The following is a 25,124-nucleotide window of genomic DNA, read 5'->3' as shown; positions in this document are numbered from 1 at the left end:
TTGATAAATTCAAGCTAAAGGAGAGTGATTTTGGGGCTGGAGAAATGGCTCGAGGTTAAGAGCACCCACATAGCAGCTCACAACTGTCTGTACTCTAAGATCTGACACCTCCACACAGACATACATGTAGGCAAGACAGCAATGCACATAAAATACAAATAAATAATTTTTTTAAAAAAAGAAAGTGATTTAGGTACAAGACTTTGGACTCTCCAGGATAGATAGATAGTGGAATACTTTTCCAAGATTGCCAAACACAAAAGAACTGAACATTGTAAATGTAATTTGTTTTGTTTTGTTTTTGTTTCTTGAGACAGAAGTTTTGATTTCCTTAAAAACTCAGTTATGTTATGTAAACTTTTTTTTTTTTGCTTTAAATCTCAAGTGTGGGATATCGGACTGCCTTAGTTTACCCACACCTAATAACAGCCTCGTGTGGGGTGTGGTTTATGGCAGCTGGAGTTAGTGGAACTCTGAGGACTCTAGGAGAGTATAAATACTAGATCCAGAGAGAGAAAGGGGCTTCAAGGAGACAGACGGAGGAGGAGGAGGAAGGCTGCTTGTCATCCTGCGGTGTTTGCTATTTGCTGTTGCTGGACTGCAGGACATCCTGAGGACTGAGACTGGTGTTTCCCCAAAGAACCCAACAACCCTAACCAGCTGGAACTAAATCTAAAGAGACCTCTACCCCCTCTCCCCTCTAACCTTCTTTCTCTCCTACTAAAGGATGGGGTGTTGGAAGGGAGGTAGAGGCATAAATAAGCCAAAGTAAAAAGTAGTGCCTACAGTATAGCCTTAGCATTGCCTGGCTCCCAAATACAGACTCCAAGCCAGACCTTCAACCATGCTGTTTTCTTAACCAAGCAAGAAGCCAAAACTAATCTGCTTTAGGTAGCTGTCTGGCTCCAACCAAACCAGCATTGGGTCAGCCCCGTGTTCCTGGATCTTGGATTACAGACTGAGGACAAGTTCCAGAAGGCCCTGGAAGCTAGCCAATATCCTAAGAAAGAGCAGGCCAGGGGCTGGAGAAATAGCTCAGGGGTTAAGAGCCCTCTGGCTGCTCTTCCAGAAGAGGACCCAGGTCCAATTCCCAGCACCCACATGGCAGCTCACAACTGTCTATAACTTCAGTTTCAGGGACCACAGTGCTCTTAAAAAAAAAAAAAAAGGGTGGTGGTGCGCGTCTTTAATCCTAGCACTCAAGGAGGCAGAGGCAGGTGGATCACTGTGAGTTCGAGGCCAGCCTGGTATACAAAGTTACTCCAGGACAGTCAAGGGTAACACAGAAAGACCTTGTCTCGAAAAACCAAAATAAATAAATAAAAATTAAAAGGGGTGGTGGTGGTAAAGCCAGCAGCAAAGCAGCCCAGTGGAGAAATGAAGACACCTCCAGGCCCCAAAGTGGGGTAAGTAAAAATCAAACCCAGCTGTCTTCTCTACCAAGGGACCAAAGCATCCAGACTGGCAGGGAGATGAGATCCAGGGCCCCAGTAGATTCTGGGTACTGATGTAGAAGGAGATCAGCCCCCCTCTCCTGCAATCCTCAAGGCCTGTGGAAAGTAAGATAGCAAATTGGTCCTTGGCCCCAGGAGGATACTACTCAGATGAGACCAGAGGAAGCTGCTCCACACCTGCTTAGGGGAAGCTAGCGGGCAACTCTGAGCCGCTCCTCTTCCTCTCAGACACTGATCTAAGAGGGGATAGAGGTGTTGCGGGAAGTGGGGTTGCCCCTGGGGGACCCCACTAGGGAAATCAGTGCTACAGCGTTAGAGGTCTGTACCCTCACTGCAGAATGGTGGAGACACCTGGAGATCCCCTTTTCTGTTCCCAGCACCCAACGGTGCAGAAACCAGACACACAAACAAAAGGGCAAGAAATGACATTTTTGAATTTTCTCTTTTTAATAAAAAGGCACCTATAAAACAGGTCAATACAGTACAGGCAGCACAGAGACCCCCCGGAACAAGCCTAAAAAGTGTTTCAAAATAAAAACCAAGAAGATGTCTTCACATATTGTATTTATATATTTATATTTATATATATATATATATTTATATAATGGTACAAAATGGCTGGGGTATGGCCATGGATGGAGGAGAAGGCTGGCCTGCGGAGATCACCTTGGGAAGCTAGTGGTAGAGGTGGGCCACCAGAAGGGGGCATCGGGCCCTCTGTGGCCTGAGCCCTCTCCTTAGGGCAGGGCAGGTTAGACAGTTTGGGAAGGCTGGGGCCCAGGGCCCAGATGGAAGCAGAGAGAGCAGTGTCTGGCAGGAAGGACAGGCTTCCACCCACCTCTCAACACAAGAGACCTTGGCTATGGTCCCAGGGAGGGGCAGGGGAAGCCAGGGGCCTGCAGCCAGCTCTGAGGGGGGAGGGGGCACGGTGCCTGACCTGGCTGACGATTGGACAGCACCAGACTGGGAGAAATGGGCACAAATTTCCCTTTGTATTACAGCTGCCAAGGCAAAACCAGGACCTGCAGGTCAGGAAGGCTGGGGACAGGGCCCTGGTAAAAGACACCCTGTCTAGAATGGCCCTTGGCCCCGGAGGCTGGACAAGAAAGGCCTTAGCCAGGGAGCTGCCCGCCACCTTACAAGGCAGGAAAGGACGTGAGAAAAGAAGTCATTTACTCCTGGAGCCACGGGAGAGGGAACACCCATTCCTGTGTGGCTCCAGTCTGACTAGTGGTGGGTGAGGGGCTCTCCTGGGAAGTATCAGGGGAGGCAGTGGCTGTGCCTGGGTGGGCATAGACAGATCTGGTAAATGGCCCTGAGCCCTGGACAGAAGGACCTTGCCAGAGAGTAAGGCAGGCAGGGGGAGGCAGCAGGATTTCTCCCCCACCGGCGACTGCCTTCCCTCACTCTGTGCTAGGGTTGGAGGCTGGAGGGCCAGCTCTGTTCCTTCCTTCTTTGGTGAGAAGCAAGTGGTGGTTTCTTGAAGAGTCTGTGCCCTGAGGAGTTAGCTGGCTCAAGGCCCATCATGCTAACCCCTCCATAGCTCCATTGTAAGGGGCCACAGGGGCTTCAAGTTCTGGCTAAGATGCAGCAGCAGAGGCACCCAGGCCGGGGGCCCTATGTACACGTGCTCACCTGCTCTCTGGAAATCACTCAGCAGCAGACAGGAGGCCACAGTAGGGAGAAGGGGCAGGTCTCTGACCGCCTGGGCTCATCACATTTAAGCCTAGATGGTCTGACCTCAGTTTGTAGGTGGGGCATATGGCGGATGCATAGGACTTTATGTCTCTGGATCCGGGGGAATGGAGGGTGCGATCATTTGGGGCGGGGTTTTGTGTGTGTGTGTGTGTGTGTGTGTGTGTGTGTGTGTGTGTGTGTGTGTGTGTGTGTGTGTCTGACTTCTATCAAAACACAGAAATACGGCACGCGCACAATCCGGCACAAAAGCGCAGCTCTATTTACAGCTTCGCTGGCACCTGTCCACCTGGCCAGCTGCCTGCAGGGGGCGTGGGAGAGGAGATCAGCCACGTCAGCAGGTAGAAGGGATGAGGAAGGGAAGACAAGAGGGGGAAATGGGATAGAAGCAGTGAAACCAGGAGGAAAAAAATGGGTGTGGAGCACCGACGAGGTGACAGTTCCACAAAGGGACAGAAGATGGAAGACCATTCCTGCTCTTCCTCTCTCCCCAAGGGCCCCAAAACACAGGTGAAGGAGGGGAGCGGTGCGCAGACAAAGGGAAACAGAAGCTCCGGAGGAATAGGAAAGGTTGCGGGGGAGGGGCAGTCCTGGCGGCCGAAATGGAGCAAAATCCAGTCCCAACCTCCCACCGCTTCCCCCTCAGCTGCCAGCACCTCAGTTTCCACAAATGCCACTCCCCACCCCTCCGCCCTAGCCCTGGACCCAGGCCATCCATCCCAACACTGGAGGGAAAACAAAAAAACAAAACAAAACAAAACCTTTTTAAAGTTAACATATTCTCAGTAACCCCAGCTCCAGACTCCCCGAGGGGCCTGCTAGAAGGGTAGATTGGCCATGCTGCCCGGCGTGGGGAGGTAGCCCATCTGGCTGTCCAGAGACACACTGCGCTGCCGCAGCGGGTGGGACACCATGAGGTTCTGCTGGGGAGGGGGCCCCATGAGGGAGCCCTGTGGCGAGAGCACGTGAGGAGGCTGGGTGTAGACCTCACCCCCCACACCCCGCTGCCTCATCAGCATAAAATTCTGCTGGGTCATGAGGCCTTGTGGTGGGGACATGACCCCCTGGTGCAGGCCGTGGGGCACCATGCCCTGCTGTGGGGGCACACCTGTCCTGCCCAGCAAGGACATCTGTCCAGGGTGGCACATGGACATGCTGAGCCCCCGCTGGACCCCCTGTTGGCCTGGGAGGTTGGGAGGCCGAGAGGGGGTCTGCTCCGCCATCATGTTCTGCAGGTTCATGAGATGCAGATTGGGGGGCTGAGCCTTGGGGGGCTGGTTCTCGCTCTTGGGGAAGTACTGGAGGGTGCTGCTTGGTTTCTCAGAGGGGATGATCCTGGATAAGTCGAACTCAGGAATGCCGGTAGGGGTGGGCCGGATGACCTCACTCAGCTCTGGGTCATTCAGTACTGATGCCACCCCAGGGAGCACCCCAGGTGGGTACGCTTCGCCCATTCGGCCAGCCATGCCTTTGCCCATCAGATGCTGCTGGGGAGGTATGGGACCAGGTGGCTGGCTGGGCAGGTCCTCGGGGGGCAGGGGCATGCCTGAAGGGTAGTGCTGCTGCAGGCCAGGCCCCCCACCCCCACCCCCAGCGGGGGCCATGGCACCGTGGGGTTGCTGCAGCCGAGGAGGAAACGGCATCATTTGGGAGGAGCTGGGCACGGGGCCACAAGGGGTATTTAGGGAGTCTGGGCCTCCTGGGGCCATCATCATTGAGTTTTGAGAAGGGCCCCCTGTCCCCTGTGCGTTGGGGTGCAGTGGAATGTTGGACCCCAGAGGGGTGGGGGAGGGCAACATCGTAGGTGGGGGCTCATGGGACAGGGGCTGCTGGCCTGGCAAGTTCAGGCCCATGGGGCTCTGGGCAGCGGCGGAGTTCAGGTGCATTGGGTTGGGCTGGTTAGTGCTGATGCCTGTGGGGAGAGAAAAGGGCATTAGAGGCTATGCCCAGCTGACTCAGAGAGGTGCCCCCCCCACTCCTCCTACCCTGTTCTCCCCTGGGTCTCACTACTTGAACTGGAACAGGACCCCAGAGTTTACCCCACCCTCTTGACCAGAGCCCAGAGTTTACCCCACCCTCTTGACCAGAGCCTATGGAAGCATGCAGAAGCCAGCATGGCCACAGGGGCGATTCCTCAGCAAGCCCACTATGGCCACTTCCAGAGAGCTTTGCCTCCTCCTCCCTCGCTCGCACCTGGCCCAGAGCCTTGCGGTGGTGGGGGTGGGGGTAGCAGGGGCCGGTCAGGCAGCAGCTCGTCGTCTGAGGTGGCGATGGTCTTGATGGCGTTGTGGTATAGCGGGGTAGAGCTGGGCATGGCATACTTGGACATCTGAGACATCATCAGTGACAGAGGGTTCTGGGAAGGCGCGGGGTCTGGGGAAGATGTGAATGGCAGGCTGGGGTTCACGAGGCCACTGGGAGGGTTGGCAGGAGGAGCTGAGGAACTATTTCGGGGGCCGCCAGGTGGGAGGGCACCTACAGAGGTGGAGAGACAGAAAGAGAGCAGGGGTCACCGGTGACAGAAGGCTGAACTTGGCTGTTCACACTCAGAAGCTTTAAAGGAAAGGTCAACCTTCCCCCCACCCCTACTCCTGGGTCACAGACTGCCTGTGATCCCTATAGCCCACAAATCTTTTTGGTTTTTCGAGACAGGGTTTCTCTGTGTAGCCTTGGCTGTCCTGGACTCGCTTTGTAGACCAGGCTGGCCTCGAACTCACAGTGACCCACCTGCCTCTGCCTCCCAAGTGCTGGGATTAAAGATGCGCACCACCACGCCCGGCCTAGCCCACAAATCTTTAAGCAGTTGCGGCAGTGGAGAGATCCTAAGCCCCAAGTGGGATCCTTCAAGATGCCTAGATGTACTTGGAGCTCTGTCTGTGTAAGAGGCTCCAACACAGCTGTCACCACTGCCCTTTGCAGGAGCCAACCCACCACCAAGGCTCCAACCCAGGCTCACCCAGATGACTCACCCTGTTCCATATTGCCCAGGGTAGAGGAAGAGTTTATGTTGAGAGGCGGCTGCTTATTCTGGGAGACTCCAGGACTAGGCATAGCTGTCTTGGGAGAGGCGACCCAGCCCGGAGAAGGCACCGTCATGGAGGGAGACTTGAGCCTGCTGGGTGAGCCAGTGGGTGAGCGAACACTGAGGGAAGAACTGAGGACCTGAGGTGACTTGAGAGGTCCTGGCGGGTTGGCAGAAGGCAACGGCACCATCTGTGAGGGAGTCTGGGGTGACTTGAGGTTGGCGGAGGGTGAGGTGACCAGAGGGGAGTGCACCTGGCTAAGGGTAGGTGACTTCAGATGCCCCATGCCTGGTGAGCCCATCTGATTAATACTAATGGTGAGATCTGAAGGCCGCCTGCCCAGCCCCCTGTTGGGGGCTGAGTGCACAGACCCAGGAGGATTGGATGCGGGGGGCAGAGGCATATGGCTGAGCCGGGCGGTGCCCACAGTGCCCATGGGCATTGAACTCTGGTCAGGACTAAACATGTCTGGAGTGTTGCCCATGTCCTGGGGCATAGCCTGGTAGGGTCCTTGGCCCCCAGAGAAGCTCTGCTGGCCCTGGTTGGGAAACTGCGAAGGCATGAGCATCTTCTGTGGGCCACCCATCATGCCACTGCTGTTCTGGGCGCGAACCCGCGCCATCTCCTCAGGACTGAGGCCCTGAGGCCCCATCATGTCTCCAGGGCCTCGCATCTTCTGGGACATCAGCATCTGCTGCTGTGGCGTCATCTGCACATTCAGGTTCATGTTCATGTTCATGTTCACGTTCATGTTCATGTTGAGGTTGCCAGGCCCCATGGGTGGCTCTACCTCCCTCAGGCCAGACTGTCCCATGGGAGGGCTCAAGAGGCCCCGGCCTCCACCAAACTCTATGCCCATGGGAGTGCCGGCCAGGCCATCTCCACCAGTCATCTGCCCCGGGAACATGGTAGGATCCATCTGCCGATGTGCCTGTATCATCCGCTCCATCTCCATGCTCTGTCCCATGCCACTACCTGCCATGCCCAGGGGACGCTGCATGCCCATGGACCGTTTCTCCAGCAACTGTTGCCTCAGCAGCTCCTCCCGGACACGAGGGGTCATGAATCGCTCTGCCTCACCCTGCCCACCTGGATAGGGCACAGCATTCTGGGCAAAATTGCTGGGTCCCCCAATCGGGGGCAAGTCTTCAGTCCAGCCCATGCCTGGCCTTACAGGTCTCTGCATGGCATTCATAGGCACCTCCATGGGCATGCTCTGCATACCTCCAAATCCGGGCACCCTTTGCATCTGGTTGCCTGGGAAACGGGGACCAGGGAAGGGAGGTCCAGCTCGGAGCTGCATGGGATCTTGGACATCCATAGGCCCTCGGAGTTGTGTACCCATTCCGGGCGGCCACTGATCCCCAGGCTTGCTGTGGTAAGGAGGTGGGGGCCCCCTGCCCATCATGCCCCCCATGCCCACCACGTCCTGCAGAGGGCGGCCCCCGTGCAATCCGATCTGCTCCTCTTTCCGCCGCTTCTCTTCATAGTACTCTTCCTGCAGCTTGCGCCAGGCCACCTGCTCAGGTGTCAGGCTGTCCTGGCCCAGCCTCTGCATCATCATATTCATCTGCGCTCCCATATCCCCAGCCTGGGGGTGCCCCGGCACCTCATGCTCCAGTGGGGGGCCTCCTAGGCTCTGCGTCTGTGAAATCATTGACTGCAGGGGCTCCTCGTACTTCTTGAGCCCACTGGGAGGGGCCGAGGGAGGCTGCTGAGTGGCAGGGGGAGCTTGTGCTGGTGGGCCTCCCTCACCAGCTCCTCCGGGGGGCCCCTTGAGGAAGGGCTCCGTCTCCCCGCTGCGGAGCAGCAGCCTCTCGATGTCTCGCAGCGTCTGGAGGGAGCGTTCGCGGTGCTCCAGCTGTTCTTTGGACAGGCCCTCGGAGCCCACCAGGTTCCTCTGCCCGTTTCCTGTGGGGGTGGCCTCCCCCAGGAGGGCTGAGCCAGGGGCACTGCCGGGGTCTCCTCCGGGTGGCAGGGGGTTGCTAGCAGTGGCAGCCGTTGGGGTGTTAGGGTGGGTGCCCCCGGTCCCGCCACCTGTGCTGGCAGCTCCCACTGAGTTGGGGGCCAGGTCCTGGCTCGTGTCTTCGGGAGGCCCATCCGTCGGCAGAGCAGGAGGGGCACTGCCAGGGGCTGAGGGTGGCGGTGGCAACGGAGGTGGCTGAGACTGCGGTGTACCTGCTGATGGCGCGTTCAGGGGGAGTGGTTCCGGGGTGGGTGGCACTTTAGGGGCCTGCAGGAGGACAAAAGTAAAGAGTAAGACAGATGAGGGGACAATCCCAGCCTATCTTAGAGCCAGGCAGGCCACCACACTCACCTGATCCAGTTTGGCCCGGGGCACGTTCTGCTGGTGATAGGCAAGGATGGACTCTGCCCGGCCCTGCAGCACTGCTTCGGCAGCCCTGTGTAGGGGAGCAGTGACAGGCAGCTCAGAGACCGACAGAATGGGACCCACTCTCAGCCCCCCACCTTGCCCCCTCCTGGTGCTCAGGCAGACACAATCCCCTCACCCCCATCTCTCCCAAAGACTCACGTGTTGGCCAGGTGGGTGGTGAAGACATACACAAACTGTGATGGTGGCTTTCCTGGGACACCGCCACCCCCACCCCCAGGGACATCAGGCCGAAGGCCGGGTGGGGGGCCATGTGGGGGTCCTGGTACACTGCTCTCACTGAGGGGCAGTTGGGCAGTTTGGCCAGGACCCAGCTGTGGGGCCGCCATGGCTGGGTCTGCTACATTACAATCTGCAAGAGGAGAAAGAGGAAAGCAGGTGAGCCCCCTGGATGTGGCAAGAACCGGCTGGTACTCTACCTGGGGTGCTCACTGCCTCCCGGGTCATGCCCAGAGCGACATGTGTCCCCATAATCCCTGGGTTTGCCAGTCTGACGCTCCATGCTGACCATGTAGAGAGGAGAGAGAAAACATGGCTGATGCCCCCAAAGCTCTGCTCAGCTCTTCTCTAGAGCACTCCCACTGCAGGGGTGTGTATGTGTACACATGTGTCTGTGTGTGTGCACACCTGTCTGTATGTGTACACAGGTGTCGGTATGTTGTATGCATTGTGCACATGTCAGTATGTGTGCACGTGTTGGTGTGTGTATGTGTGTGTATTGTAACTAATGATCCAAACAGCATACAGCTTTTCATCCCAACCCACAATTTACTGACTGTGATTTTATAAGATACAGCATTTGTCTAAGTCTCAGTTTCTTCACCTACAAAATGGAAATACTAGCAGGGCGTGGTGGCGCACACCTGTAGTCCCAGCACTCTGGGAGGCAGAGGCAGGCAGATCTCTGTGAGTTCAAAGCCAGCCTGGTCTACAAAGTGAGTCCAGGACAGCCAAGGTTATACACAGAGAAACCCTGTCTTGAAAAACCAAACCAACCAACAAACAACAGCAAAATGGAACTACTACTCAGCTCGAATGTGCCCTGCCTGGAGACAGGTGAAAGATGTTACCACACCACAAAACAAGCCATCAATTTCAAGGAAAGAGTCAGAAAGGTGGTATAGAACAGATGCTCCCGCTCTGCTTTCGCAAATGACCAACACAACATTCTGTCCCCTCTGGTCATCAAGAATCACATGGAGGCGGTGTCCCCATCAACAACCAGCCAGCAGGCCCAGCAGGGCGGCCTCTAATTCAGTCAGTTCTGACATTTGCTTTTTCCATAGGCTGAGGGGCTCAGGCCCACAAGACTGCCTCCCTCCCCACAGCCAATGGCAAGCTCCCAGCTCCAGCTGCCTGTGAAGACCTGTAAACTAGGGCTTCCTGGAGTCACTCCTCAGGTTTCATTAGATGCTAGAGCAGCTGGAAGAAACGCTTTACTTCTGTTTATCAAAAAGACACTACAGGAGCCTGAGATGGCTCAGTAGACAAAGTCATCCACTGCCAAACCTGACAGACCCCAAGGACCTATGACCCACATGGCAGAAGAAGGAAACTGACACCCACAGGTTTTTTTTTTGACCACCTCACCCATGTATCATGTAGTGTACACACACACACACACTTAAAATGATGCTACAGCTGGAGAGATGGATCAGCAGTTAAGGGCACTGGCTGCTCTTCCAGAGGTCCTGAGTTCAACTCCCAGCCACCACAAGGTGGCTCACAATCATTTATAATGGGATCTGATGCCCTCTTCTGGCACACAGGTATATATGCAGCTAGCGCACTCATATACATTAAATAAATAAATAAATAAATAAATAAATAAAATAAATCTTTAAAATAGACTTTTTGCCTTCCTTTTAGCTGGGCAGCAGTGGAGTACACTTTTAACCCCAGCACTCAGGAGGTAGGGCAGGTGGATCTCTGTGACTTTGAGGCCAGCCTGGTCTACAGAACAAGCTCCAGGACAGCCAGGGCTACACAGAAAAACCTTATCTTGAAAAAAACAAAAAACAAAACCAATGCTACAAATAAAGACAGGTAAGATGAGTTTGCAAGGCATGTGATAAAGGGTATTTGCTTCTGTACCCTCTCTGGGCATGAAACTAGTCTTTTTGGATATTGCAGGCATGAGTGTGTGTGTGTGTGTGTGTGTGTGTGTGTGTGTGTGTGAGAGAGAGAGAGAGAGAGAGAGAGAGAGAGAGAGAATGAGAGAGAGAGTATGAGAGAGAGAGAGGCAGGTTTGCACACACACATTTTAAGTACACAGGGCACACACATACAGAAGTCAACAGAAAACACTGAACGTTGGCTCTCAGAAGCCTTGAACCTTGAACAGGCCCTCTCACTAGCCTGAAACTTTATCCTGAGCACCAGACTAGCCAACCAACCAGCTTCCCGAGGAAGCACCTGCCTCCGTGTCCTCTGCTGCCATCACTGGACTCACGGGCAGGTGCCACTGCATCCAGTGCTCCATGCAGGGCCTGGCAATCTGACCTCAGGTTCTCATTCTGTCAGGGCAAGCTTTGCCCAATGGAACCATCTACCCAGCCCTCTATTTGGATTTTTACAGACTAATCATTACTCATATTTAATTAAGCCACTGGCCACAGGTGACCAAGTCAACATTGGGCCCCACTGCCTTGCCCACAGTTTGGGGTGTGGGACCGAAAGCCCCAAACCTCTAATCCTGCTTTGATCTTCCCAGTCATCTGGCTCCCTCGGGGTTGCCAGCCACACCAGTCAAGGCAGCATTGAAAAGCAAAGCAAACCAACCAACAAAAAGTAAAAACAGAAAACAACCAGACAAAAACCGCATGTATCCCTTTGGAGGCCCAGGATTTTATAGTAGTATGCCAGGAAACAAGACAAGACCAAACATATATTTCATGATCCCACGGCGGACGTACAGAGAACATTCCCAGAGTAACCACCCTCAGCACCGAGGCAAATTTTGCTCCACAGTCACAAGCCTGACTCTCCATTCTCACAGAGATGAGATCCAGGACTGGTCACCAGTGGGTTTAGGTGAGGGGTGGATCCATTCTTATAGTGAGAAAAACAAGTCAAAGCCTCCAGACTCCAGACACCAAGCACCAGCAGCTACCATAGCCCAGAGTCAGCCCTCCTGGGAACTTCTGATGGGTTCACCCCATTTCGGATTGCCACTGTGAGCTATCAGCCTCATAGCAACTGTGATCTGAGCCTGATGAATGTGAGCAGTGCTTCAGAAAAGGACAGTGTAAGCCGGAACATACAGCCGACTATGGAGAGGGAAGCAGAGCTTACAACAAGAAGGAACTTCCTAATGCCATGCTAGTGATACAAGCTAACGCTGGTCAAAGTATGCCATATGCTTGACCTCACTTTCTCCTTGGGCCAAATATAGCTTTTTGGTTTTGTTTTTGTTTTTTTGAGACAGGGTTTCTCTGTAGCCTTGGCTGTCCTGCACTCGCTCTGTACACCAGGCTGGCGTTGAACTCAGAGATCCCCCTGCCTCTGCCTCCCAGAGTGATGGGATTAAAGCCATGGACCACCATGCCCAGCTCCGTAAAGATCATTTTTATAGGTGAGAAATCAGAAGTCCTCTCTCAAGTTTATACAAATAGCAAGGGGAAGCCAGCCTGGCCCAGGACAACTAAGGCTACACAGAGAAACCTTGTCTCAAAAAAAAATAAATAAATAAATAAATAAAATAAAACAAAGTAATAGCAAGTGCGCCCCTGGGATGTAAGTGAGGGAGCCTGGTCTGTAAGCCTATTTTATTTACAGCTATACCGTTCTGCCTTGCTGCAAAGAAGTCGATTGCATGACTGAATGCTGATGACTGGCAAGGTCACGAGACTATAATCCCAGCACTCGGGAGGTTTAGGCAAGAGGATCAAGAGTTCAAGGCCAGCCTCATCTATGTAGCAAACTTGAGCCTAGTCTGCAAACCTTGAAACCTGGTCTCCACTAAAAGGCAGTCCCTCTAAAAGAGGCTGGGCATGGAATCTTAGCAATTTCTTCTTCTTATCTCGCTGTACCTTCCAAAGTTTCGACAACAATACAGCCTAATGTGACAAATGAATTCAGGGTGTCAGGAGGGTCCCTGTCTCAGGAATCAGTGAAGGATTCTACTGCTCAAGCGGCCATAAAGAGACTGAACGTAGTTCATACAGCACTAGTTAGTCACCGGGGCCTCGGTAGACCCAGCCGGCTGTGGAGACGTCTCAGTGGCCACTCGCCAGTAGGGTCTGCTCATTCCCCACACCTTCGTCATAGGCCGCTGTGAGGACAGATGGATCTCTGTGAGTCCCAGGCTAGCCAGGGCTACACAGTGAGATACTGTCTCCGATGACAACAGCAGCCCACAATTTACTCTTCTCTGGCTAATTTCTTATGCATTCAGCTGAAAGCACCAAGGCTGTCTCAGGGCTCAGATACGTAAGGATGGACTAAGGAATGAGGAACGGGCATCATCCTGAAAATGCACCCTGAGCACTTCCTGAGAGTCATTTGGAGACTGGAGACAGGAAGCAGAGACACCATTAAGCATCCAGTTCACACCTAGGCTTAGCAGCGCTTTGCAAAGCCAAGCTAACAGATTTCCCCCAAGAAGCGGGACCTTTCTTGCCCATCCTCTACTGACCAGTAGGTGGCAGCACAGGCCATGAAATCTGTTAGTAACATAGGTGAGTCATCCAGAAAAAGGACTACCTGAGAGACCATACTAGGAGGGGCAAGGAGAAGAGAGGGAGAGAAGGCTGCAGGTAGGAAAAAAGTCAAAAGTAAGGCCTGCGCTCCTGTGAGGTGCTTGCCACTCTCAAACAATCCCCTAAACTCTAAGAGGCTCCCTTAGGAAAGCCACACACACCCCAGGGGCACCATGAGGCACAGAATCAATGGGTACTCACTGTGGGCGGCCCCAATGGGCTTGTCATCCTCCTCGCTGTCCGGTCCAGAACACCATTCGTCCCCACTGTAGGGCTGCTTCCGCTCTAGCACACACCTCCGTTTACTCCGGGGTGCCACCTCTGCCGGGGTAGGATATAGGCAGGAAGAAGTAACAGTGAGTGCCAAGATGGCCTGGTCCTCCTCCTACATGCTGAGGCCCTCCCAGACCATTCTCCAGGGTGCCCCACCCTAAAGGGCACTGCCCAGACCATGGTGGGCACTTTGCCAGTCCTTGGCCCCTACCACACCACCATTTGTTTCTGATTTCTTTCTCCAACCCTGGCTGCCTGTATCCCCTCCCCTCCCCTCCCTCCCTCCCCCCAAGTACAGCATAATCCCAACCACAACTGGTTCTAATTAGGGCTGGGGGGCTGGGGGGGGGGACGACAGGGAGGAGCCACTGTGACTCTTTCAGGCCCCAGTGCCTGTTCCCACCAGCCAGGACATCAGGAAGCTTCAGGGATTTGGGAGGGGACGAAGGAAGTAGGGAATTGCTCTTTACCCAGGACACCTCTCTCTCCTCTCTCTCTCTCTCTCTCTCTCTCTCTCTCTCTCTCTCTCTCTCTCTCTCTCTCTCTCTCTCTCTGAGTGTGCGGGCTGTGGTAGGCATGCACAGGACAATGGAACTAGAGGCCCTATCACTCTGTGGTTGGACCCTCCCATGAGTGGCATCCTGGCCAGCCAGCCCCACTATGGAGTGAACCAGTTGACGGATGAGCCGGAGATAAGAGAGAGGTGCTAGAAACCGATACACCTTGGATGGCAACACAGGACGAAAAGCAAGTAGGGGATACATAGGCTCTGACCAGTGGCAACACAGGACGAAAAGCAAGTAGGGGATACATAGGCTCTGACCAGTGTGTGGGCCACACTGGTCAGAGTGAGTCAACACCTAGAGGTGAAGGGATGGATACAGTCGGAGTCGGGCGGTACCTTTGGCCTCTGAATCGAGGGATGGCGTCCCAGCCTCCCGCTGCTCTCCAGACTCCACTGACACGCTCCGCTCCCTCTTCACCTTGCCCTTGAGTGAGCTGAAAGGAGGCACTCCTGCCTGGGGGTTCTTCAGACTTGAGTTGCTAGGTGAGATCTGGCTGGCCTTGGCCCCATGGCTCCCCGCCCCCACGCCCTTGGCGCCCAGGTTGCAGGTGGGTCCTTGGCTCACATTCTGGTGCTGGGATTGGGCCCCTCCATTCCCTGTCTTGCCATGATTGGTCAGTTTATTTTCTGGGTGCATTGGCTTGGCTGGGGCAGGGGGGCAGTGGCCGCGAGGGGACAGCGGCGGACTCCCCGGGGCTTCTCTCCTCCTGGGGTGGGGTAACCTGCGAAAAGGGAGGAGAGACGGGGAAAAAAAAAAGTTAATCCTGCAAGGAGTTAGGCATGCCTGGACTTTAGCTCTCTTGCCTCACCTAAAATGGTGTAGGGGGTGGCTAAGAGCTATCTTGAGACCACCTGCTATTCCCTACCTCGGTTCCTCAGATAAGAGCAGAGATCTGTCCGCCTAGGGGCGTGGTGATGGAGCAATGTCCCTTATCGGCTAGGCCCGATTCAAATGGAAACTAGAGCTTTGAGCTGGCCGACTCTACCTTCAACCTCAATATCCACTAGCTTCCCCAGCGTTTGATGAATTCTTAGCACCTTCTACGGTTTAAGACTCCTTCCAAGGCCCTAAACCTCAACTATGCTGGGCCCTAACGACTAGCAGAGAGGGGCCACAGGATCTGTGAGTCACTGCGCAAGCCCTAGCCCTATTCCCTAGGGGAGTAGGGGGACAAGCACAGTTGAGAGTGGTACCTTACTGGTCCAGAAGACTCCCCAGAGCCTAAGGGGGAAGGCCTGAAGAGGGTGGGCCGGTAGGCCCTGACAGCAGGCAGGGGCAGAAGGGGGGGGGGAGGGGACTGGTATGTCAAGCAGACAAGAGTGCAGCTTGAAGCCAAGGATTTCTGCAGCCTAGGCTGTGCGGGCCCTTTAAGCTCTAGCCCGCTGCCCCCACCGCCTCCCCCTCCCCGGAGACCTATTAATAGCCGCTGGAAAGATCACATCACGGGAGAGGATATTTATCCCCCCTCATTCCACACCAGCTCAGATTTATTTCAGCCCTGCTGTCCTGCTGCTGCCGCCTGGCCCTGTCTGCCCGCTTCTCCTGGGGAGGAAGGAGGCAGGCGCCACCCCCACTCCAGCTCCTACCCCCACCTAGACTAAGGCTGGAGGGGGGGGGGCCGTCATACCCCAACACTAGTGGGTGAGGGTCTGTTCTAACGGTTTTAGGAAAGAAGAAGTAGAAGGGACCAGAAGCAGCCTGCAAAGCTAGCTTCCAGCCTCCTCTGCCCCCTGGGCCCAGGCGGTAAGGCTAGCTGCCAGTTCCTGCTCCGGGCCAACCGTTCCCCCACTCTACCTCCCTTCAGCCCACTGGTGGCCAGGAAGCCAGGTGCCCTAGGGGGTGTCTCTCCAAACCGGCACAGCTCCATAGCTTGGTCTCCTCACCATGGGCCCTTCCCTTCCCCACTCTCCAGACACACACATCCCACCCCTCCGTGACACCCACACACCTTGTCTTGTTAGCCAGGATCCTCATGGCTCCCACACACAGTGGGGGCTACGGCCCCTGTGCGTGCCCAGGGCCCAGCCAGGTACTCGGTACTGGAGCAGGGACTGCAGCAACAAGCCCCAAAGAGAAAACTTGTGACTTAGGGAGGGGGTGTGTGAAGGGGAGGCAGGGGAGAACCCAAAGCCCCGGGACTAAGGAACTGGATAGGGTAGGGGAGGATTGGAAAGAGAAGACTTCTCGATCCTAAAGACCAGTCTAGCCCCCATCCCTCCCGCAACCTTGTCCTCAGGGAGCTTGTACTATCTAGCAAGCCCCCCACCCACCCTAGACTCCCCCCAAGGGCTGCAGAGTCAGAATTCACTAATAGGCTAGGTAGCAAAAGTGACGCTTGGGGTGGCTGCGAGGTCTGCTCTAGCCCACTGGGGGACTCCCACTCCTAGACACGCCCCTCACCCAGGATTCGGGAATCCCTCATGCCCCGCCCCAGCACTGCGCCCTGTCCCCGGGCGCTGCAGCCTCCCAGGGGCCGGGGTGGGGGCACAGCCCTGCCCCGCCCCCAGCTCCAGGCCTAGCCCGTGCCCATCCCGGCAGGCCCGGGCGGGCAGCAAGAGGCCTGGCGGGGCCCCGGGGCTGCAGCTGGGCTCTTCTGGAGACCAGTAACGCTGGCTCAGATTCCTCCCCGACCGCAAGAATGCAGGAGCCTCCCCTCCCCCCTCCCTTACATCCCCCCCCACCCCGCCCCCTTCAGCAGAGCATAGTGTAGAGACAGAGCCAGCGAGGAGCGAGGGAGCCAGCGAGGCAGCGAGCGAGGGTGAGGGAGGCGGACAGGACTGCAGCGTGGATCTCCTGGGCCCACTGGAGGGCGCGCAGACAGACACATGGACAAGTCCTCCAGGGACTGACTGGGCAATAGGCAGCAAGGCAGACTGGGGCGCGCGGAGCTAGGACTTAAAGAGACCCACAAGCACCCGAACTCTGACTCACACGCACACTTACAGCTCACACGTGGACAGGGAGACAAAGACACGCACGGAGCCCAGGAAACTAGAGACGCTCGCGGCCAGCCAGCGGAGGTGTGCCCAAGGGACTGGGCAGCCCGAGCCAGCGGCAGCAGCCGGGCAGCCTGGGGCTCACGGATACCCCGGGGCTGCCCAGCTGAGGGAGAGCCGGAGGACTCATTGAGCAGATACGAAGACTGAGACCCAGACACAAGGGAGCCATAGAAAGTTGAGCCCAACAGTCACAAAGAATACACAGAGGGCCATAGATACAGCAACAAGCTGACTTACACAAACACCGACGCCTCACCCAACCGCCCCCTGCTCTGTCCCCTTTCCCCGCCCCCAGCAGCGATCCCGGTAAAAGGTGGGGGAGGGACAGGGAGGAGTCTTCGGCTCTAGAGCTTCTTCCCGTGACAGGTCCAGCTAGACACACCCGTGCACACTCCTGCTCCCGGCTCAGCTGCAGGAAGCTGGGCTGGGACTGCCAAGTAAGGGGCGGGGGGGGGGGGGGGGGATACCAGGTACACTGTGAGCGTCTAACCTTAACCCCTGTATAACACTGGCCTTCCCCACGCCAACTCTTGTCTCTTGAAAAGAAGGTTCCAAAGTCCAGGGCCTAGCTTGCAGCAGCCACCCCCGCCCCTCCTACAACACAACCGGGGAAGAGCAGAGGCAGGAGTCCCTGGGGACTCCTGGAGGAAAATGGCCTGGTCAATGGAGGACATGTTGCTTATGCTCTTACTTTCATCTCTGGTTGAGTCTCAAAAGTATCTACCCAATTTCACAATGAGGAACTGAGGTCTGAGAAAAGAAAGCTATGTGCTCTTTTTGGGGGGGGGCGTGTCATGTGACAGTATGGACGACCCCAGGACTCCCATTCCAGAGACTACAGTGTCACCCTGAAACGTCAGGGTTCATCACAGTCTGAATGAAATTGGTGGGCTTTTGAGCCCCCAGAGCCATCACTTGTTAACAGGATGGGCAGGGCAAAGGGCTATCATCTACCACTTTGTTAAGGGTCTCAAAAACTGGAGGCCTGGCCTTGGCATAGTGACACACAGCTGTAATCTTAGCCCGGAGGTGGGGGGGTGGGGGAGGACTAAGACAGGAGGATCACAAGTTCAAGGCCAGCCTGTGCTACATAGTGAGTTCCGGAACAGCCTAAACTATCTAGCAAGATTTTGTCTCAAAACCTTCCCCCAAAAAGCTGTCACACAGAGGAAGGAAAACAAAACAAAACCAAACCCCACATCCATAATTATCCTAGGAGGGGCTGTTAGGAAATTAGCCCTCTTTAGTGGCCCCAGTGAATGTGAAAAGTGACCCCCAGGATTCCACCTCGTGCCCTGCTCCCACCCAGCTGTGAGGCGAGCTGAGTCAAGCACGGATGAGTCAGGGCTTTCACATCTTAACATCTCCCTGTCTGCCCTTCAGGAGTTGGCCTCAGCTCTCAAAGACCTTCTTCCTCTAAACTCAAGCCTAACACCTGAAATGGAGGTTTGGGGGGGAGTTGGGGTCCGTGGCTATCTGGGCAATGCTTAAGCACTAGGTCCCTAGAGATGTGGCACGTCAGGAAAGCCTGGGGCTTTGGGAACACCACGCTCTTAGACTTGGGCAAGGTGACATGTGCTCACAAACAGGGAGCAGGTGCAAGTCACCTGAGCGAAAGGCCAGGCACAAACCCAGGAGAATGTGCCTGGGGCAAAGTAGCTAAGACAAAGAAGCCAGTGGTAGTGGGCACAAGTCTGTGATCTGAGCACTTGAGGGGCTGAGGCAGGAGGACCCAGGCCAGCTTTAGGATAGTTACTGAGCTTCTCAGATAAAAAGCCTGAAGTGGGGGATCACTTGCCTCCATTATAAAATAAGGGTGGGCCACAGAGTAAGGCTTGGTGAGACAAATCCCAGCGGAAGGAGGGAGACAAGGAGGCCTCCACGGTCAGAGCCTGCAGGTGTTTTGTACCAGTCCTGTTCAACACAACTGTAGGGACCCCTCCCTCACCCCCAACCCTTAGGAAGGCACTCACATACCCAGGCAATCTGCCTATTTTCATCTGGGAGTCTACTTGACCCGCACAGCCACCCCACTAGTCCTGCTTACAACCATCTCGAGAGAAGCCAGGCTTTGTTGCTCAGGCCTAAGGTCTCGGCTTTCAGGAAGCTGAGGCAGGAAGATTTCTGTGGAGTCAGATAAGCACAAGCCACACAATCAGCTCCAGAGTGAGGCTCTGGCTATAAAGTATGCATCTATCCTGGGTAGGGTGGCTTATGCCTTCAATTCATGGGGGGAAGGGAGGGGTATAAACTGGCTTTCTGTGATTTCAAGACTGTCTCAGGCAGGTGGCATACCAGATTCCAGGCCATCTAGGGATATGTAGATACTACATATACAACAACAACCAGAATACGTTTTACTTCAAGGCCAGTGATATCACCAGTAGAGAACATTTATCAGAGGACTTATGGACAATCGCAGCAAGACCAAAGAAGTAAAAAACAAACAAAACAAAGGTGCCTGAGAAGCCCCTGCGGGTGGGAGGGTGTGGGGGCAGGGGTGGGGAGAGGCACGTTCCCCACATGCAGTGCACCAAACCTTTCATAAAAGAAGATATGGGCCGGGCATAGAGGTCCACGCCTTTAATCCCAGCACCCGGGAGGCAGAGGCAGGCAGATTGCTGTGAGTTCAAGGCCAGCCTGGTCTACAAAAGTGAGTCCAGGACAGCCAAGGCTACACAGAGAAACCCTGTCTTGAAAAAACAAAACAAACAAACAAAAAAAGAAAGAAAGAAAGCCAAGTGGTGGTGGTACACACCTTTAATCCCAGCACTTGGGAAACAGAGGCAGGCAGATTGCTGTGAGTTTGAGGCCAGCCTGGTCTACAAAGTGAGTCCAGGACAGCCAAGGCTACACAGAGAAACCCTGGCTCAAAAAAAAAAAAACAAAAAAAAAAACCCTAAAAGAAAAAAGAAAAACCAAAAAAATAAAAGAAAGAAAAAAGAAAAAGAAAAGAAGATCTGTGAAGCTGAGTGTAGCAATACATGCCTTTAATCCCAGAACTTGGGAAGCAGAGGCAGGTGGATCTCTGTGAGTTTGAGGCCAGCCTGATTCCAGGACAGCCAAGGCCACACAGAAAACCTGTCTCAATAAAAAGAAGAAGAAAAAGAAGAAGAAGAAGAAGAAGAAGAAGAAGAAGAAGAAGAAGAAGAAGAAGAAGAAGAAGAAGAAGAAGAGGAAGAAGAGGAGGAAGAAGAAATGTGATACATGGGGGCATGGTCCTTGGCCTCTGGCTGAGGTGGGTTCAGCTTCCAAGATAATGTCCCAATTCCCCTTTCTCCTGGTGTCAGGACTCCCCTGGTCCTTAGAAGCTTCTCCCACGGAGGCAGGAAGCCCGAGATTCAGAACCTAGCTCAGAGAGATTTGCTCAAGAACCCAAGTTGTTGTTCTAGTTGGGGACCCTCTAGGTGGGGACTTCCGGGCTTGGAGGTTGGGGGTCCCCTGGCCTTGGTTCCTAGCAACAACTCCCCTCCCAAGAGTGCATGCAAATAAACCAGTTTTGCTTGGGAGGCTTCACCTGGGAGTTTCCAGCCCGCCCCACCTATAGCCCCAGGGTAAGGTCGTACAATCTTAACCCTGTAGGACCATGAAGTCAGCTGATCCCAGACCTGTGCAGCCAGGATCTTTGAACAGAGCGCCTGCGGGAAGTTAGTCTACTCTTTCTGGACTACTGTCCCTCCAGAGCCTGTGGGGACAAATGGCACAGGCAGGACAGACCTAAGTTCACCTCACTTCTTTTGGCTCTTTCAGGCATTACCAGTGAGTTCAGACCTCAGGAAGCAACTATGCCCAGGCAGTAGGGTGCCCCCAAAAGACTGATGCCCATATCCCTAGCTACTCCCTCCCCCTAGGGAGAGGGGTGGGGAGGTGTGGGGGGGGGGGTACTAGGAAACAAGACAGGGCAGGAAGCCCAAGCAGGCAGCGGGCACTCTGGGCCAGGCACAAACAGCCAACACAGGAAACCACAGCCCACCCCCGCCCACCCCACCCGCCCAAGGCTCTGGGAGAGATGAGTGCCAAATGCCTGGTACCCTGCCTGAGGCCAGGGCCAGGGGTTAGCCCAGGGCAAAGGAGGTACTCAAAGGCCTGCAGGCCTCTCTCAGCCTCAGACTCTACCTGGGGAGGGGGAGAGGAAGCCAGGCTGGCAGAGAGAGAGAGAGATGGGCTGCCTCTTTAAATCCACCGAAATCCTGAGCTAGGCCCAACCCAGCTCTGGTTTCACAGGAAGGAAAGGAGTGCAGGAGCCAGTAGAGCAGACAGTAGTCGCTGGAATTAGCCCCACTGCCCAAATATATCTGGACTCCACTGCCACCCGACTGGCACTTCCTGGCCCCTGGCACCTGCACCAGAGTGGGGGTGGAGAAGGGTCTAGGTGCTACCTCTCCCTGCTGGGAGACCCCCTATTTCAGGAAGTGGCCTGTTGCCGTATGCACATGGGTAGGGAGTGACTTCTCAAACCAGCATTCCTAAAACAGGGCAGAAAAATGAGTCGGGCAGCTTCCTGGGGGCCTTCACCTGGTCCGAGTCTCCCAAGGGGTTAATCTGGCCCCTATTTAGGGGGGAATGGGTGGCCGAGGAACCTCCTCCAAACTGCCTGGCTACTGGGAACAATGGGGCCATTGTGGGAGGAGTGGGGTGCGGGCAGGCTGCTGGCACAGCCAGCACACCACGGGCGGGACCTCGCCCAAAGCCTGCCTGCCGCTCTCTGCTCTCTCCCCCAGGTATTGCTAGGGGCAGCCACATCCTCTCTCCCTGGCCTTGCCTGCCTGGCCCAAGCTCTTGGCACCAGGAGCACCTTGGTAGGCATCTAGCTCTGTCGACGACGACAACGACGTTGACATGCTGACAGCCATGACCCTCCAGGAAGCAGTGGCTTGTGGGCCAGGGCTAGTGGGGGTGGGGTAATGAGACAGGATGTATGCCTGTGATCCTCCTGCAGGGCAGACAGGAAGGCCAAGCTGGGTTTCTAGTGTCAGTCCTGGCACCCTCAGGCAAGAAGGGCTTACAGGATTGTGACAGCAGTGACAGGCAGGTCCCCTGGCCCGAGGCCTCCTTTTCCACACCCATCCCATAGCCCTTCACCCTGAGAAGGTATGGTGCCTACTGAAGCATTGACCCCCTTGACCAGGGGCTGGAGTCCTGGCACCCAAGGAGCTACACCAGGACGAAGATCGGCTCTATACTCGGGCAGCCCAGTCCCAACATGTCACTTCTAAACTGCATAGCCTTGTCCAGCTCTTCGTCCCTCACTGACAAAACTACAAAATGAGGTTAATTAACAGAAACTACCTAAAAATGTCTATGACACATCAGCCCTCAACAAAGTTCACCTGGGGCTGTCTCTTTCCTAACAAGAGTACCCAAGAACGCATCATGTCGCGAAGGTGCATTTGTAATGAAAAACACAATCTAGATAGATAGTTGCCTTGAGTATTTAGGAAAGCAGGGCCCATGGGCATCATTCTAATGGTACACAGAGGCACGGCTTTCTCTGCTCTAACACGTCCCCCTTGGTTCCCCGAGCAGCTATCAGTAGCCCCCTTGGCCTCAGGTCTTACCCTGGAGGTAAGTGAAGGGGGAGTCCCCTTCAAGTGATTTGCACCCCCACTCCGTCCTTTGGCAATACACACGCAGAAGCCACGGTTCTCCTTAAAGAGTACAGAGGGTCTAAGAGAGAAAGGGAGGCTGATAAGCAACTCTAGATGCCCAAGGGCAATGCTTCGCAGGGTGGCCCCACAAGTCCCAAAAGGGTTAACAAGGCCCTAAAAATAACCCTGTTCCCAGCAGGACCCGCTGATCAGAACCCTCCAGCCATCTGTTCCCATTTTCTCCTGTTCACGTTGGAACATCTGAAACCAGCCCCAGAGCCCCAGCCCGATCCCAAAAATAGCCCCAGCCTGCCCAAGGAACAGGCCCAGGAGGCTGGCCACAGGAGGCACGGGCCAGCTCAACAGTTAAGCAAGATGGCGCAGGCCATGAGCCCTCACCTCCCAGAACCCTTGGAGAAGGGGGGGTCCTCTCTGTCCCAGGAGGAGGCGAGCAGTAGAGCGTGGGGCTCCCCGGTCCATCCCTCCTACTCCAAGACCATAGAGAGTACCTGGTAGCAAGCCCAGGCCTCAGAGCCAGGAGCTGTTATTCCAAGGCCCCCATTCCTTAGTCCCCAGAAGATCCTAACCTCCTGTCTGCATAGACTCTTTCTTCTGCTGCGGGCACCCCAGCCCTACCATCTACTCCACAGCTCCTCACCCAGAAGTTCCCAAGCTCCACCCCTAGCATCCCAGCCCTAGCTCAGGACCTTTGAGAGTCCTGGGGAGCCAGTGGCACTCACATTCTCCCAGAGACCCAGAGGGACTTCTCCACTATTTGGTTAAGGATTCCAGGGGTAATCCCCCCATATCAGGGGTGCCGCCATGCCTCTACTCTTCTCCTGAACTTGAGGCTAACCCTATGCTGGCGTGCTCACCTCAACTCCTAGGCAGAGCAAGAAGGAAAGAAGGAGGTCATTGAAGTCATTTAAGAAGAGAGTGTCTCCTCTAGTCTGGTAAACACAGCCGGGCGTGGTGGCGCACGCCTTTAATCCCAACACTTGGGAGGCAAGGCAGGCAGTTCACTGTGAGTTCGAGGCCAGCCTGGTCTACAAAGTGAGTCCAGGACAGCCAAGGCTAACATAGAGACCCTGTCTCGAAAAGCCAAAAAAAGAAAGAAAGAAAGAAAGAAAGAAAGAAAGAAAGAAAGAAAGAAAGAACAGAGCAGCAGGAACGGATGGTAGGAGGGGCTCCAGAACTAAAAGCAAGCAAACAGCCTTGGGGAGGGAGTAGGGCTGGGCCCAGAAATGCAAGGGCAAGGCCATAAGGAGGAGGGTCTCTGGAAACTGAAGACCTTCTGCAGGTCCAGGGGCAACTGTAAAACTTGCCATCACAGTATCAGCCAGCATCAACAGTGGGGAAGCTGAGGCAACAAGGTGACCCTTGTCAGGTGTGGGAGCTCCAGACCTTAAACCCAGAACAAAGCGGGGCCAAGCAGAGCTCTTGTGGGTTCAAGGCCAGCCTGGTTTCCATAGTGAGATCCTGCCTCAAAATATAAAAACCAAACTGTGGTTCTGGAAGGACATTAGCGATGGAGTCCCAAGTACTGGACGGGATCTCCTCCTGCCCTAACCACTGCCCCTCTAAAGCCCCAGGCTAAGGCTCCTTCGAGGAACTCAAAGGAATAATAAAGTAGGGTATCTCTAATTTCTTTTTTTTTTTTCTTTCTTTCTTTTCTTTTTTTGGGGGTTTGTTTGTTTGCTTATTTGTTTGTTTGTTTCTAGACAAGGTTTCTTTGTATAGCCTTGGCTGTCCTAGACTCACTTTGCAGACCAGGCTAGCCTCAAACTTACAGCGACCTGCCTCTCCCTCCTGAGCGCTGGGATTAAAGCCGTGCGCCACCACACCCGGCCGGCCCAGCATCTCTAATTTTTATCAGACATTTGCACAAATTCATTATGTGTTTTCCCTAATTCTATCTTCAGAATAACTCTATTCTGCCACCCTCCCATCCCCCAGTTCTGGGGCTGAAACCCAGGGCCTTGAGTTTGCTAGACAAACTACATCACCATCTAAAAATGTTTGTTATTAAGACAGGCTTTCACTATGAATACCATGCTGGCCTCAAATGTGCAGCAATCTGCCTGCCTGCCTCCGCCTAGGAGTATAGGTAGGCACTGACACGCTCAGCTTTCTTCAGGGTCTCCTCTATCCCAGGCTAGCCTTCCAGTTTATTACGCAGCTAAGAACGGCCTTGAACTTAGGATCTTCCTGCTACTGCCTTCAGAGTGCCGGGGTTAAAGGCATGTGCCTCCATGCCTGCGTACGCCCTGTTCATGTTGTCCTAGGCTTGAACCTGGAGCTTTGTGCATTCTGTCAACTAGTCTTCTCTCCCCCTCCCCCCCCTCTTTTGGTTTTTCCAGATAGGGTTTCTCTGTGTAGCCTTGGCTGTCCTGGACTCGCTTTGTAGACCAGGCTGGCCTTGAACTCACAGCGA

The 25,124-nt window shown here is 54.8% G+C and overlaps 1 protein-coding gene across 9 annotated transcripts in view; it reads right to left on the bottom strand.

Moving 5' to 3' along the window:
• Window positions 1-1,877: 1,877 nt before the first annotated feature.
• The window catches only part of BCL9L (BCL9 like), a 32,101-nt gene continuing 8,854 nt past the window's right edge, over window positions 1,878-25,124 (bottom strand). For 4 of the 9 annotated variants that reach the window (XM_084783363.1, XM_084783364.1, XM_084783365.1 and 1 more), the window contains 7 exons: window positions 14,439-14,824; window positions 13,466-13,585; window positions 8,706-8,916; window positions 8,490-8,574; window positions 6,119-8,405; window positions 5,343-5,624; window positions 1,878-5,061 (listed from right to left, as the gene is read on the bottom strand). In XM_084783363.1, coding sequence (XP_084639489.1) covers window positions 3,968-5,061; window positions 5,343-5,624; window positions 6,119-8,405; window positions 8,490-8,574; window positions 8,706-8,916; window positions 13,466-13,585; window positions 14,439-14,739 — 4,380 coding nt within the window. In that variant the 5' untranslated portion in view covers window positions 14,740-14,824 and the 3' untranslated portion in view covers window positions 1,878-3,967. Of the gene's footprint in view, window positions 5,062-5,342; window positions 5,625-6,118; window positions 8,406-8,489; window positions 8,575-8,705; window positions 8,917-13,465; window positions 13,586-14,438; window positions 14,825-16,051; window positions 16,155-17,046; window positions 17,302-17,339; window positions 17,485-25,124 lie in introns of those variants that run through there. The other 5 variants (XM_084783358.1, XM_084783359.1, XM_084783361.1 and 2 more) reach the window with 3 other exon arrangements.

Source organism: Acomys minous (genome assembly GCF_964271855.1).
Source record: "Acomys minous genome assembly, chromosome: 5".
Taxonomy (NCBI): Eukaryota; Metazoa; Chordata; class Mammalia; order Rodentia; family Muridae; genus Acomys; species Acomys minous.
Note: the sequence above shows the minus strand (reverse complement) of the source record. Positions and strands in the feature narration are given on the sequence as shown.